Source organism: Herpailurus yagouaroundi, unplaced genomic scaffold (genome assembly GCF_014898765.1).
Source record: "Herpailurus yagouaroundi ecotype Mexico unplaced genomic scaffold, PumYag 210, whole genome shotgun sequence".
Lineage (NCBI taxonomy): Eukaryota > Metazoa > Chordata > Mammalia > Carnivora > Felidae > Herpailurus > Herpailurus yagouaroundi.
Window position 1 is genome coordinate 27,085,060 of NW_024412441.1, and position 16,623 is coordinate 27,101,682.

Consider the following 16,623-nt stretch of genomic DNA (forward strand, 5'->3'; position numbering starts at 1 on the left):
CACACACACACACACACACACACACACGCAAACTAAAAAGTGAAAAAAGGACCTGAAAAGACATTTTTCCAAAGAAGACATACAGATGACCAACAGGCACATGAAAATGTGCTCAACATCAGGGAAAATCCAAGTCCAAACCACAAAGAGATATCACCTGACTCAGTCAGAATGGCTAGGATCAAAAACACAAGTTAGGCCTCTACTCAAGATGGTAGCCCTGGAGAGCATGGCCACTGATTCAGAGGTCCCAAAGAGGTGCAGAATTAGGGTGGCCACTGATGAGAGGAGCTGGGAGGAGAAGGAAGAGGAAGAAGAAGAGGTAGAGAGTTGGTTTTGGTGGAATTGTCTGGAATTATTGATTCAGACTTTCTATCAAAATGTGAAAATAAATGCAAAGTTCTAGGAATTGACACTGAGAGGCCCATTCTTCAAGTGGACAGCTATGAAGAATAGTATGGAGAGTATGAAGACACTCTTGGGACCTGGATTGTATCTGAAGAAAATGTTGAATATGATGATACAGAGGGCAATAAAAAAAAAACAGTGCTAAGATAAAATGCCATACAATGAAGAAACTCAGCATGACAAGGACTCTTCTGACAGAAAAGAGAGAAGGAGAAGAAAACAGGTGATGTGGAATGGCTACAAATCAAGGACAACGATTTCTTCTATAGACCCAACATGATTTTAGCTTTCTGCATGAAAATGAAGATAATGAGCCTTCAGCCTCAGACAAACCTTTGGAAGTGGAAGAGGAAGAGATTAAAATGAAAGATAATTCAAACCTGAGTTATGAACAGGGGAAACCACTGAACTTGGAAATAGAGAAGCCTGGTCCTCTTATTGATATCCCTTCTTCTGAGACAGAGGTTCTGTTTTTATGGAAACTCATAAACTCATAAAACTCACTTCTATTGCCTTAGAAATCACTCCTAGAAGAAATGTTTCTTATAACAACTACTAATGAACTTTTTGGAGTTTTTATATAAAATTATCGTGTAACTTTCAGTTTTTTACTATTTTACTAGTTTTGTTGGCTATACACACATTTCCAATATAACACAGTTTAATATACCAGAATCATTAAGGATGAGATATGAGTTGAAAGTTTAAAATTTGGTATAAATGACTATAGGGACCCATCACTGATAAGTCCTTTAGATTGGAAGTTTTATTAAGGTAAGTGTAAAAGTTTTTTTGTTTTTGTTTTTGTTTTTGCTTTTGTTTTTCAGCCATCACAAATCACCATGAACTTAGTGGCTTAAAATGACAGAAGTGTATTATCTTGCAGCTTTGTAGGTCAGCCATCTGACATGGGCTGGGCTAAAATTAAAGTGTTGACAGGACTTCATTCTTTTTTGGAGGTTGGGAGTGGGGAATTATATTTCCTTGTTCATTCAGTTGCTGGCAGATTTCAATTCTTTTCAATTGAAGAATCCAGGTCCCATTTTCTTGCTGTCATCTGAGAACTGTGCCCAGCTTCTAGAGCCTGCCTACATTCCTTGGCTCTCTTCAAAACCACTAATGGTCAAGTCTCTCTCACTCTGACTGTCTCCTGTTTCTTCCATCATCCTATCTCTGACCCAACTTACTAATTACCTCACTCAATATCTGTTCTTTCTTTTTTGGGTTTGTAACAAAATCCCAGAATTATTCTGGTTAGCGATGTGTATATGTGGTCACATGGCTAAGTTCTGGCCAGTGACATGGAATTATAAGTATTGAGTGATAAATGCTTCTGGAAAGCTGCCTTAAACTTTAAGGCATGAAGGGAAATGGGCCAGTTCATCTTCTCTTTCTTCTTGCTGAAACATGAACATGGTGGCTAGATATTCAGGAGGCTTTTTGGACTATAAAGTAACCTTGGAAATAGAAGCTATGAATGGCAGAGCAATAGATAGAATATTGGACTCTGTAGTACTTGGATGGCTCAGTCAATTCAGGGTCCAATTTTGATTTCAGGTCAGGTCATGATCCCAGGGTCATGGTATTGAGACTCACGTCAGACTCTGCACTAAGTATTCTCTCTCTCCTTTTGCCCCTGACTTCACTCTGTATCTCTGAAATTAAAAATAATAATAACAATAATAATAATAGTAATTAATAATAATAATGGATCTTGATATGATAGTGTCCTGTACTGACAAGAATAAAGAAGGTTAATAATAACCTTTAATAGATTAATAATAATCTTTTTCTTCCTGGTAAAATGACTTCAAGATTACCTTTTGGCATTGTTTTCTCTGGAAATCTACTAGATAAAATAACAATAGAATGTCAACTGCGATGTCAGGCAATAGTGTTTATAATTAAAAATATCCCCTTATTGGTAAACTGTATCTAGACCAAGAAGGCTATGACAACTCTGCCTATTGGAAAATATGGACTTTGGGCTTCTTTAAGTGCTGTGTTTCTTATTACAAAATCCCTGGAAACTACACTCATGGATGTTACAAGAAATATTGGTTCTTGAGGAGACTGAAGTTTCTAAACCAGTGTGGCTTGTGCACCCACCCAAATCATCTTGTTCCCTTACACCTGAACTGACAATTGGGTGCCAGAGTAGAGCCTCCTATTGCAACAATCCTCAAGCTGCTGTGCTGGTTCCTATGAAATTAAGTGAGCCTGGTGCCGGGTTCAGTCCCATGAAGCCTATTGGGTACTGTAAGCGTGAATACCATTACAAACCTGTGACTACTGCTGCTGTTCAGGTAGATAAGGCACTGCAACTACCTACTTCTGGCCTTTTATGTAAGAGAGAAGTAACTTTTCTCTTCTTTAAGTCACTCTGTATTAGCCACACATAACCCTACTTAATTCATTATGCATTTTGAAAAATAGAGAAAAGTCCAAGGAAGTAGAATGGAAGATTCTTGAGATTTGTAATCTTGCAAAAGGAACTGATCTAGACTGCAGTGTAGTTCTACCTTATTGGGGAGTAAGGTTAGGAATTCCCTGAGCCTGCACCAATGGCTTAACACAGTTTAGGACGAAAGCGTCCAAGAATAGACAAACAGAGAAAAAGTGCCCCCAGCATAGAACAAAAGCAGAAAGCTGCTTCCACAGGATAAAAGCATCTGAGAAGTGGTAAACAGGGCAATAGACCACAGCAGACAGGGTGAAATTGCCTGGAGCTAATTAGCAAAAGAAAAGTGCCTTCTTGACCCTGAGGTAGCATGCTCTATCTATCTTACCCCCTAGGCAAGTTAAGATAAACAGACAGGATGCCTGGTGCCTGCCATAAACAGCCATCTGCTCAACACCAGGGTTTTGTTTTGTATTGACCCAAACCCTTAACACCACATATCTTCAAAACCCCCTTTCTCTCACACACTGGAGTTAATGATCATTGTTTTATTGACTCTTTCTGAACATCCATCACATTTGTAAGCCTTCTGATCCTAATAAATAGGGAGCAAGGACCCATACTCGGGGTTCTTGTCTCCTCCCAGACATTAGCCTCTCTTATATTTAATTCTGCATCCGCTGTCTTGCTGGACAAGAGAGAATTCCATACTCAAAGTCTTCAACATACCTTACATTGAAGAAGTTAATAAAGTCTTATATTCTGAAGAAGAAGAAAAAAAAAAAGACAAGATATAAGTGTTGGCAAAGATGTGGAGAAAAAAGAACAGTCATGCACTGTTGGTAGGAATGTAAATTGGTACAGCCACTGTGGGAAACAATGTGGAGGTTCCTTAACATATTAAAAATAGAGATACCATATGATCTAGTAATTCCACTTCTGGATGTTTATCCCAAGAAAAAAAAATGCTAATTTTAAAAGATATGTGCACCCCTGTGTTATTGCAGCATTATTTATAATATCCAGAGTATGGAAGAAATCTGTCTATTGATAGATGAATGGATAAAGAAGATTATATATATAAAGTATATAATGGGATGTGTATACACACATATATACACATTACATTATATATATTATATATATATATGTATTCTGTTTAAAAAAAAACAGAAATAAAATCATAAATACAGAGAACAACCTGGTATTGACAGAGGGAAGGAGGGTGGGATGATGAACCAAATAGGTGAAAAGGATGAAGAGGGACAAACTCTCAGTTATAAAACAAATAACTCACAGAGATGTAAAGTGCAGTATAGGGGATGTAGGTAATATTGTAATAACTTTGTATGGCAAAAATGGTAACTACACTTGTGGCGAACATTTTATAATGTATATAATTGCCAAATCACTATGTTGCACATCTGAAACATAATATTGTAAGCTAACTATACTTCAATTAAAATTTAAAAATATGTTTTAAAAACAGAGAGACAAGTCCAGTATTTGGATATGAAAGCATCATATATAGCAAAATTCTTTGGAAGAATATACCAAAATCCAAAATCTGTCATTCATATTATCCAAGATACAAACCAAACTACTCAACATAATTAATAATGAAAAAAAATGTGAAAAATTCCCAGTAGAAAAGATAGTAACAGGAAATAAACTGTAGGTGACCCAGATGCTGCCATTAGCAGACCAGGACACTAACATACCTATTTTTAACTATGTTTGACTACATAAAGAAAATATGTCATACTGGAAAGATAGGAAATTCAGCAGAGATAACAATTTAAAGGGAACAAGTAGAAATACCAGAACTATAAAATACAATGTGTGCATTTTAAAAAAAATATTGGATAGAGTAAAAGTACAATAGAGATGACCCCCCCCACACCAAAATTCCAAAAGTCAGTGAACTTAAATGTATCTCAATAAGAATGATCTATTCTGCAATACTAAGGGGATAAACTGAAAATACAACTAGAATCTTAAGAATCTGAGTAATAAATTTCAAAAATCTTTCATGGAGACACAGATGTGGAAAAAAGAGAGATTGGGGCAGAAAAAAATTTTAATAATGTAAAATTTCCTGATACCATACACAAAATTAATTTGAGATAGATTATAGAACTAAATGTAAAAGCTAAAATTGTAAAGCTTTTTAAAGAAAATATTAGAAAAGATTCTTTGGAGCTATAAAGTCTTAGAGGAACAAAAGAAACTAAACAAACTAGAAACTAAAAAAAACTACTCAACTACTTTAATAAAACTAAAGAGAAAAATTAGATTTGATCAGAATGAAAAACTCCTGATCTTCAATAAATAAATAGATATATAGGGGCACTTGGGTGGCTCAGTCTGTTAAGCATTTAACTCTTGATTTTGGCTCAGGTCATGATTTCACAGTTTGTGAGATCGAACCCAATGTCAAGCTCTGTGCTGACAGTGTGGAGCCTCCTTGGGATTTTCTTTCTCCCTGTCTCTCAGCCCTTCTCCCACTCATGCTCACGATCTTTCTCTATCTCTCTCAAAACAAATAAATAAACATTTTTAAAAAGGTAAAATAGATATATAAAGAAGGTCTACAACAAAATAATTTTTTTAAAAACAAGTAACTCATCACAAATGGAAACAAAATTGAATGTATATTGCACAAAAGAAGACATACTATTTTTTTTAAAAGATTTTCTTTTTTTAAAGTAATCTCTACCCCCAACATGGGACTGGAACTCACAACCCTGAGATCAAAAGTCACATTCTCTATTAACTGAGCCAGCAAGTACCCCAAAAGAAGACATACTATTAATCATTAAGCACATCAGCAAAATGAAAAATAAAGTCACAATGACACATCTCTACATAAAGCCAGAATGGCGAAAATTAAAAGGAAAAAAAAAAAATATATATATATATATATATATATGATATGAAGCAAAATCTTATACGTTGTTGGTGGGAGTGTAAAATGGTACCTCTACTTTGGGAAATGATCTGGCATTAAAACAAAATCTAAGTATACATTTTCTGTGACCCAGAAATACCACTTTTAGGCATTTACCCAAGAGGAATAAAAACCTGTACCCACAAAACTAGCTGTTCATAGCAGCTTTATCCATAATAATCAAAAATTGAACACACCCAGACGCCTATCAATAGATTATCAACTGTGATATATTCACACAATGGAAAATTACAGCAAAAAAGGAGCACATTGCTTATTCAGTCAGCAATGTTGATGAATCTCAAAAAAAAAAAATGCTGGGTGGAAGTACATACATTGTGGTTCCATTTACATGAAGTTTTAGAATAGGCAAAATTAATTCACAGTAGAAGAAAATTTAGAACTTCACTTGTCTTTTTGGAACAATGGCAAGGATTGATTCAGAAGGGGTATAAGAGACTTTCTGGGGTGCAAAGTAATGTTTTATATCTTGATCAGGGCCTGGTTACACTGGTCTTTGCTTTTACCAAAAATCAGCTAATACACTCTCAAGATTCATGAATTTCAGTGCATGTAAATTTTACCTCCATAGGAAAGGAAACAACTGTAAACAATTGGTGAAATCTAGTTAATGATATGTTTGTTCAGGGGGGATTGTACTTATGTCATTTATTTTCAAATGCATCAAACAAATGAGATAAATTGATGAATAGGTAGAAGATAGATATGATAAAAAGAAATGTTCTGAAAGAATCTAAATTGTGGCTATACAAGTATTAACTTTGATATGTGTTTCAACTTTAATGTTTTTTTGAATATTTTCATAATATAATGTTAGGAAAAAAACATAAGGAAAAATGTCTTCTGCTACTACCAAGAATAACAATGGTTTCACAGAATGACTTTGACACCACCAATAGAGGGTGACCCTAAAATACATTACTCATCACTGTTATACTTTTAAAAACTATGATGAGGCTATACAATTATATAATTCCCATATAACTTCTTGTTTCAAATATATGAAGATTTAGTCATCATGTGCCATTTATCATAAGGATAGAAGGAAAAAACTTGGCATTTGCTAGCAATTGCATTTGAATCTAATTGATTTGTTTCCAAGTGATTAATTTGAGTGTTATTGTCAGCACATGGAGGTCTATTCTAATGCACTCAGGTCTCCATTTACTTTGAGTCTCAATTTTCCTTCTGTAAAAGAATAAGGCAGTTCAGCTCAACTAAATTTTTGACTAGTAGTATTCCAGGCACAGTGCTAAGTGTGACTAGATAAAATTTATGGAATGTGATCTTTCCCTTCACAGAGTTGGCAGGCTAATAGAAAAATAAACATATGCTCTGTTGACCATCAGTAGGTAGCAGTAAGTGCCATGGGAAAACAGCCTGGAAGAGGGACATACCACTCTGGCTACATGTAGACAAAGGATCTTGGAAGTTTCTCTTGGATTCATGTCTGAGCTGGATCTAAATGAAAAGGGGTTAGCCTTATACAAGGTGACCAAGGTGAAGAGGGTTTCACTGAAAAGTTTCTGGGGACTGTTGGTGAGGACTGAGTGTCAGGAAGATGATGAAGTTGGATGTCTCTTCCACATGTATCTCTATGAAAGTGAATTTTTACCTGCCCTTCCAGCCCTACCTACAAAGGCATAAATTGGCTTTAGCTAAAAATGGATCAAGAAGTAGAATCTGCACCTTAGTCTGTGATGTAGTGAAAGGGTGGGCCTACGCCAGCCGACTCCATCTTGTTCTGTGTCCTTCACCTTGACCACACCTCCTCCCCTTGAGTAACCCCCCCTCACCTGCCTAACAGGACTCGGACCCTTCCCCAGGACCCTTCCCCAGCCAATCGGCTGAGGCCATAGCCATTACCTCACCAACTGCCCCCAGGCCCCAATAAAACCTTTGTCCTTTTGAAACTCGCTCTCTTTCCCTGGTATCTCACCGCTGCGTCGGTGCAGGTAGGGGATTGAGCTCGAGCTAGCTCGAATAAAGGCTCTTTGCTTTTGCATCGGACTCAGCTCCCTAGTGGTCTTTGGGGATCACGAATTCTGGGCATAACATTTGCGGGCTCTGCCCGGGATCCCCAAGACCCCCGAGGGACCCCCGACCCGGAGAGCCTGACTGGCCACGGTTAGTGTCTGTTTGTTCTGTCTTTTCTGTGTGAGCTCATTTCTGGAATTCTGGTAGTGCCCAACGCGGTCTAAGTGGACGCACTGGAGGACCACGGGCCGGGAGTTTCGGAAGACGATCCGATTCTCCTTTCTGGAGGGACGTGGAATCCCCTCAAAGGTCTGAGATGAGGCGGGTCGCTCCCGCTGGTTGGCATGAGGCCGTCGTCTTTGGAGGGACGTGGAATCCCCTCATCGGTTTTGGAGGGACATGGAATCCCCTCAAAGGTCTAAGCTAGCTTGCAGTTTTGCTTCCATGGAGTTGGAAGACTTTCTAGGGGCCCTCTGTTTGTCTGTTTTTGTGTTTCTCTGTTTTGTTCTGTGGACTTACTGGACGGACGTTATGGGACAGACTCAGACTACTCCTCTAAGTATTATGATTGATCACTTTAAGGATGTGAGGGGAAGAGCTAACAACCTCAGTGTGGAAGTCCGAAAGGGTCGGTTGCAGTTTTTTTGTTCTAGCGAGTGGCCAACTTTCAATGTCGGATGGCCACCAGAGGGGACCTTCGACCTCCCTACCATCCACCGAGTCAGGAGTATCATCTCTCAGCCTAAGGCGGGCCATCTTGATCAGCTCCCTTACATTATGGCAGGACCTTGTAGAAGACCCACCCTCTTGGCTTAAGCCCTTCCTAACCCTGCTCCCTCTGGAGCCAAAACCCATTCTTGCTTTGCAGGAGACAGAGAAGAGGAAAAGTCTTACCCAGCCTTCAGCACCCCTCTACCCTGTCCTACAGGGGGGTACTGAAGAAGAATTAATTTTTCCTCCCCCGTATAACCCCTCTAGGATGCTGGAAGAACACCATCCTCCCCCTCCGGGGGAGGCAGACGCTGTTCCGAGAGCGGGAGGCGGAAACGCTCCAGGGGGAAGCCCGCCCTTTACCAGACAAAGGGCTCAGAGGGGGCAATCCGCCTCTGCCGCGGACTCCACTATTCTGCCCCTGCGAGCCACCGGACCCCCAGACGCGGAGGGGAATCAGCCCCATCACTATTGGCCTTTCGCCACTAGTGACCTCTACAATTGGAAAGCTCAGAATCCTAAGTTTTCCGAGAAACCGGCAGGGCTTATTGATTTATTAGACTCTGTTCTTTTTACCCATCAGCCCACGTGGGATGATTGCCAGCAGCTTTTGCAGGTCCTATTCACGACTGAAGAAAGAGAAAGAATCCTCAGTGGGGCCCGAAAACTAGTTCCAGGCGCAGACGGGAATCCCACCACCAACCAGGCTCAGATAGATGCCTCCTTCCCCTTAACTCGGCCCCAGTGGGATTTCAACACAGCAGAAGGTAAGGAGAGGCTCCGGGTCTACCGCCAGACTCTAATGGGGGGTCTCCGAATGGCTGCTAGAAAGCCAACCAATTTGGCCAAGGTAGGAAATGTACAACAGGGAAAAGATGAATCTCCGGCGGCCTTTTTAGAACGGATCATGGAGGCATTCCGTACCTATACCCCCATGGATCCAGAGGTTACAGAAAGCAAGGCAGCTGTTATCATGGCCTTTGTAAACCAATCGGCCATAGACATTAGGAGAAAATTACAGAAAATAGATAGACTAGGAGAAAAAAGTCTGCAGGACTTACTGGTGGTAGCCGTAAAGGTATATAATAACCGGGAGCCTCCTGAGGACAAGCAGGCTTGCGCCATGGTGGCTGCCAGCAGTAAGCAGACTCGAGACCTGGCCAGAATACTACTAGCTACCACTGCTGACTTCCCCGAGGAACGAGACCGCCGTCTCCAGCAGCTGGCAGACGACACAAGAAAAGGTAAAAGCACCAAGGGGGGGAAGCAGAGGCTGCAGAAGGATCAGTGCGCATACTGCAAGGAGATAGGGCATTGGGCCCGAGATTGTCCAAAAAGAGCTGGCGGGAAGGGAAGCAAGACTGATCGAGTAAAAGTCCTAGAGCTGGATGAACTAAGTGATTAGGGGAGTCAGGGTTTGGACCCTCTCCCCGAACCCAGGGTAACTCTTAAAGTGGAGGGGACCCCTATTGACTTCCTTGTCGACACCGGAGCACAACATTCGGTCCTCCGCACCCCACAAGGAAAACTAGCTAGCAAGAAGTCCTGGGTACAAGGGGCAACTGGTATGAGCCAGTATTCATGGACTACCCGAAGAACAGTAGATTTGGGAATGGGCTGGGTATCCCACTCCTTTATGGTAATACCAGAATGCCCCTACCCGCTGTTAGGACGGGACTTACTGACCAAGATTGGAGCTCAGATAACTTTCAGACAAGGGGGGCCTCAGGTCACCGATGGCAAGGGCCACCCCATCCAGGTCCTGACCATGAAACTGGAGGATGAATACCTCCTCCACCAGGAGGCGCTCCCGAGAGAGAGAATAATATAGACAGATGGCTACAAGAATTCCCCTCGGTTTGGGCAGAGACGGGGGGGATGGGACTAGCCGCTCACAGGACCCCAGTCCTGGTAGAGCTCAAGCCAGGAGAGAGCCCGGTAAGGATCAAACAATACCCCATGTCTCATGAGGCCTGGAAGGGGATCCAGCCACACATCCGGAGACTACGAAGCCTAGGGGTACTAGTTCCTTGCCAGTCTGCCTGGAACACCCCCTTACTGCCGGTCAAAAAGCCTCACACAAATGACTACCGACCGGTACAAGACCTCCGGGAAGTAAATAAGAGGGTCGCGGACATACACCCAACTGTTCCCAACCCATATACTCTCTTGAGCTCCTTAGCGCCCTCCAGGGTCTGGTATACTGTACTAGATTTAAAGGACGCCTTCTTCAGTCTGCCGCTGGCACCCCAGAGCCAACCCTTGTTCGCCTTCGAGTGGCATGATCCGGAGGAGGGCTACAATGGGCAACTCACCTGGACACGGCTACCTCAGGGATTCAAAAATTCACCCACCATCTTCGACGAGGCACTACACAAGGACCTGGGTGAGTACAGAAGGGAGCACCCTGGCCTCACCCTTCTACAGTATGTAGATGACATCCTGATTGCTGCGGACACGGCCAAAGACTGTGAGTGAGGGACCCAGGACCTGCTGGCTACCCTGGGGGCCTTAGGATACTGGGCATCCACAAAGAAGGCTCAGATATGCAGGGAGAGGGTAAGTTACCTGGGATATATCCTGGAGGGCGGACAGCAGCGGTTATCAGAAGCCAGAAAAGAAACTGTCCTAAAGATCCCTACTCGCACCTCCCGAAGAGAAGTGAGGGAATTCCTAGGATCAGCCGGCTACTGCCGCCTCTGGGTTCCAGGTTTTGCTGAGATCGCCAGGCCCCTATATGAAGCTACCAAAGAGGGGAAAACATTTAAATGGGCTGAAAAAGAAGAAACTGCCTTTAATCAGTTAAAAAAGGCCCTCCTAAGTGCCCCAGCCCTGGGCCTACTAGACATTACAAAGCCCTTCCACCTCTTTGTAGATGAACATAAGGGAATAGCAAAAGGGGTTCTAACTCAAGCCTTAGTCCCCTGGAACCGTCCAGTGGCTTACCTGTCTAAGAAACTAGACCCAGTGGCTGCCGGCTGGCCGCCATGCCTAAGAATTATTGCAGTGACAGCACTCCTAGTCAAGGATGCAGACAAACTGACCCTAGGACAGGAGATCTGGATCACGACCCCACACGCCATTGAAGGTGTCCTGAAACAGCCTCCGGATAGATGGATGAGCAATACACGTATGACTCATTACCAGAGCCTCCTACTCAACCCTCCACGAGTGCGGTTCCACCCCAGTGCAGCCCTCAATCCTGCAACCCTGCTGCCCGACCCTGACCTAGGTGCTCCATTACATGACTGTGCGGGAATCCTGGAACAAAGTACATGGATTCCGGACGGACCTGACCGACCGGCCCCTCCCCGATGCTGAGGCTACTTGGTTCACTGATGGCAGCAGCTTTGTGCGAGATGGACACAGGTATGTGGGTGCAGCGGTGGTCACCGAAACAGACACCGTATGGGTGGAGGCTCTACCCTCTGGAACGTCAGCCCAGCGAGCAGAGCTCATAGCCCTCACCAAGGCGCTGATGCTGGGAGCTGGAAAACGGCTTAACATCTACACAGACAGCCGTTATGCATTTGCCACAGCTCATATTCATGGGGCAATTTATCAGGAGAAGGGGTTACTGATGGCAGAAGGACGGACTATAAAAAATAAGCAGGAGATACTTAACCTGCTTACAGCCTTATGGCTTCCTGCCAAGCTAGCCATTATCCACTGCCAAGGGCACCAAAAAGCTGATAACCCAGTAGCTAGAGGTAATCGAAAGGCTGACCAGGCAGCCAAGGCAGTAGCCCTTACTCCAGTCCCCACCATGACCATACAACTACCAGACCCAGGAGATCCAGTTTTACCAGACCAGCCCAAATACTCCCAGGAGGAGTTACAGCGGATCAAGAAACTCCCTATGGCCCAGGAGATAAAGGGATGGTGGTATACACCTAACAAGGAGCTCGTGTTGCCAGACCAGCTCGGAGTCTCAATATTAGAGCACATGCATCGGTCTACTCACATGGGGGCCCGAAAATTAAAAGACTTAATCCGACATGCTGGAATTAAGATTCACCAACAGGACACCAAAATAGAGCAAGTTGTATCTGCCTGCAAGACCTGCCAACTCACCAACGCGAGGGCCACATCAAATAAAAAAAGAACCAGGCTCAGAGGCACCAGACCGGGAGCCCAATGGGAAGTCGACTTCACTGAAGTCAAACCAGGAAAGTATGGTTTTAAATATCTTTTAGTATTTACAGACACCTTCTCTGGCTGGGTGGAGGCATACCCAACCAAGCATGAAACGGCTCAGACGGTGGCTAAGAAGCTACTAGAAGACATCTTACCCAGGTATGGTTTTCCTGCCATGGTAGGATCAGACAATCGACCAGCTTTTATCTCGCAGGTAACACAGGCAGTAGCCAAGGCGGTGGAGGCAAACTGGAAATTACATTGTGCTTATAGGCCCCAGAGCTCAGGACAGGTAGAAAGAATGAATAGAACCCTAAAAGAGACCCTTACCAAATTAACCATGGAGACTGGCGGGGACTGGGTGACTCTCCTACCGTACGCCCTTTACCGGGTTAGAAACACTCCTTACACTCTGGGTTTTACTCCCTACGAGATCATGTTTGGCAGGCCACCCCCTGTTATTCCCAGCCTTCGAGCTGAACTTATTGCTGAGTTTAAAGATCAAGAACTTTTTCTTTCCTTGAGTGGGCTCCAGAGGGCGCACGAGGACATTTGGCCGCGCCTCCGTGCCATCTACGAGGCTGGCCCGATCCTGACACCTCATCAGTACAGGCCGGGAGACTGGGTCTACGTCAAGAGGCACCACCGAGAGACTCTCGAGCCGCGCTGGAAGGGACCCTACATCGTGGTGTTGACAACCCCCACCGCTCTCAAGGTAGACGGCATCGCGACCTGGGTCCATCACACCCACGCTCAGCCAGCGGACCCCTCCTCGATCCGGAAGGATGTTGTCACGCGATGGGCCATCAGTCGGGACCAACACAACTCGCTCAAGCTCAAGCTACAGCGCATTTGACCTACCTAATATTGGTAACTCTGTTAACTCTGCTTGTCATTGCTCATGCTGCCAGGAGTCCCCACGCCCCCCAAAACATCACCTGGCAGATCATAGACACCAGCTCGGGGACAATACTTAATCAGATGTCCCAGAGCCACCCCAGGGACACTTGGTTCCCAGAACTTTGCGTAAACCTCCAAACTCTGTTCCCCTTGTCACCATAAATGCAGCCGGTCCCATGATTGGGTCCCTAAGCTACATGACAAGGGGGGAATGAAAGGGCGGGCCTACGCCAGCCGACTCCATCTTGTTCTGTGTCCTTCACCTTGACCACACCTCCTCCCCTTGAGTAACCCCCCCTCACCTGCCTAACAGGACTCTCGGACCCTTCCCCAGGACCCTTCCCCAGCCAATCGGCTGAGGCCACAGCCATTACCTCACCAACTGCCCCCAGGCCCAATAAAACCTTTGTCCTTTTGAAACTCGCTCTCTTTCCCTGGTATCTCACCGCTGCATCGGTGCAGGTAGGGGATTGAGCTCGAGCTAGCTCGAATAAAGGCTCTTTGCTTTTGCATCGGACTCGGCTCCCTAGTGGTCTTTGGGGATCACGAATTCTGGGCATAACAGTAGTTCATGTAATATATGAGCTTCTGAAGCAGCCCTGAGGTTATTAGCAAAACATTTCTTCAACATTAGGTAAGGAAATGGTCAGGAACATTTATCCACCACAATAGTTGTGTAATTAACTGCTATCAGAGGCTGGAACATCAGCAGTTCAACAGTGAATCAAGCAGCAATAACAGAAGTTACAGCTGAGGTAGCAATTACCTACTGTGTACTGATCACCAGTGGGAAAATATGTGTTGCACTTAGTGTTTTAAAAAATACTGTCCCAATCGTTACATTCCTATGAAATCAACAATAACCTTGCACATTTTTTATTTCCATTTTAGAGGAAAATAATTAAAACTCAAAAAAGGCAAAATAATTTTCTGAAGTTCCCATAACTAGCAAATATCATCTAAAGTTGTGTGGTTTGACTTCAAAACTTTTTCTATCCTGAAAAGCAGTAGGATCCCCAACTTAACTGATTATCAAAATCACCAGGAAGGCTTCAAAAAAAAAAATTCTGCTTTCCTATATTCCTATAAACACAATGAACAAGTGGAATCTGAAATTAAAATCACAATAACACATTAGTACCCCTAAAATAATACAGATATAATAAAAAAAAATGTACAAAATCTATGGGATAAAAACTGTATAACTGATGAAAGAAGTAAGTAAATGGAGAGATATCCTATGTTCATGGATAAGAAAAGAAGACTCAATATTGTCAAGATGTCAGTTCTTCTCAATTTGATCTATACAGTCAATATAATTCCAGTCAAAATCCCAGAAGTTATTTTTGGGGATGTTGAGAAACTGATTCTCAAGTTTATATGGAGAGGCAAAAGACCCAGAAAAGCCAACACAATATTGCAGGAGAGAAACAAAGTTGGAGGACCTACACTACTCAACTTTATGACTTACTATAAAGCTACAGCAATGAGACCAAATGGTATTGGTGAAAGAATAGATAAATACATTAATAGAAAAGAATAGGGAGCCCAGAAAAAGACCCACATAAATGTAATCAACTGATAAATGATCTTTGACAAAGGAGTAAAGGCAATGTAATTAAGCAAAGGTAGTCTTTTCAACAAATGGTCCTTGAACCCACTCCCCCCCCACACACACACATGAATTGTAGTCACAGACCTTACACTCTTCACAGAAATTAGCACAAAATGGATCCCAGGCCTATATGTAAGACACACAACTATAAAAGTCCTAGAAGATAACAGAGGAAATTTAGGTAACCTTGGCTATGAAGATGACTTTTTTATATACAACATCAAAGACACAATCCATGAAAGATATAATTGATAAGCTGTACTTTATTAAATTAAAATTTGCTGCCCTGCAAAAGACATTGTCTAGACAACTAAAAAAAAACACAGACTGGAAGAAAATTTTTATGAATATGTGGGGGGCCGGGCCCCGGTGCCAGGCTGAGACCGGGTCCAGCAATGTTCCCTGTTGACTCAAGCCAACCCGGTGGTTCCCCCTCCCATTCCCCCATTTTCAAGGGCATACGAAAGCCTTGTCAAGGCTGAGAAAGTTAATTCCTGAAGACTGTGGTCTGCAGGTGTTGGCAGTAATGCTACCTCCCTTTTTCTACCCCGAGTCAGATAGAAACAAACATGGGAATTGTGTTTTGCTAGCAATCTTATCAACAGGGTCTTGTGACCCATTTAGAAAATTCACAAGGAACAGAGAACTAAATGTTTTGGTTGGCAGCAATTATGTGAAACCTGTTTATTCTTAGAATGACCTAACCCATAAGAGTCTGGTTATAAAAGATTGTGTACAGCAACAATAAAGCCGTCACTTGGGCCATCAGCCCAGAGGACCCTCCTGTTCCCAAACTTCCTCTTCTCTCCTTTTTTTCTTGCATTCCCCTACCCTCAGGACCCTGACCTCAGTGTTTGTCGCGCCGGCCGCGACAGAATACATAGGTAATAAAGATACAGATACAGAGAACTCTTAAAATCCAGCAAAAGATACAGAGAACTCTTAAAATCCAACAAGAAAATAACATTTAAAAATGGGCTAAAATATCGCTTCTCGGCCTTTTGGCTAAGATCAAGTGTAAAAATGGGCTAAAAGTCTTAAACAACACCTCATAAAGGAAGATATACAGATGGAAAATGAGAATATGAAAAGATTATCTGTGTCATATGTATCAAGGTAAATGCAAATTAAAATAAAAATATAATAGTACACATCTATTAGAAGGGCTAAACTTCAGAACACTGACAACACCAAATACTGCTGGGAGTGTGGAGCAATAGGAACTCTCATTCATTGCTGATTGGAGTAAAAATTGGTGTAGACATTTTGGAAGATAGTTTAACAGTTTCTTACAAAACTGAACACACTCTTATCATGTGATCCTGCACTCATGCCCCTTGGTATTTACCCAAAGGAGTTGAAAACTTATGTCTACACAGAAAACTGCACATAGATGTTCATAGCAGCTTTACTCATAATTGCCCAAACTTGGAAGTAAAGAAGATGTTCTTCAGTAGGTTGATGGATAAAAAAAAAAACTGATACAACCAGACAATGGAATAC

General features: G+C 42.7%; 1 protein-coding gene and 1 pseudogene across 1 annotated transcript; both read left to right on the plus strand.

The window, feature by feature from the left end:
• The first annotated feature begins 211 nt into the window (after positions 1 to 211).
• On the plus strand, positions 212 to 967 carry LOC121016238 (general transcription factor 3C polypeptide 6-like; annotated as a pseudogene).
• A 7,321-nt stretch (positions 968 to 8,288) lies between these two features.
• Positions 8,289 to 13,362, plus strand: LOC121016214 (uncharacterized; the record flags this gene model as incomplete). The annotated part of the gene is given in 4 exon segments (XM_040453622.1): positions 8,289 to 8,533; positions 8,535 to 10,278; positions 10,281 to 11,744; positions 11,746 to 13,362. Coding segments are annotated over 4 exon segments (5,070 nt in total), but the record flags the coding sequence as incomplete, so codon positions are not given.
• Between the last annotated feature and the right edge of the window lie 3,261 nt (positions 13,363 to 16,623).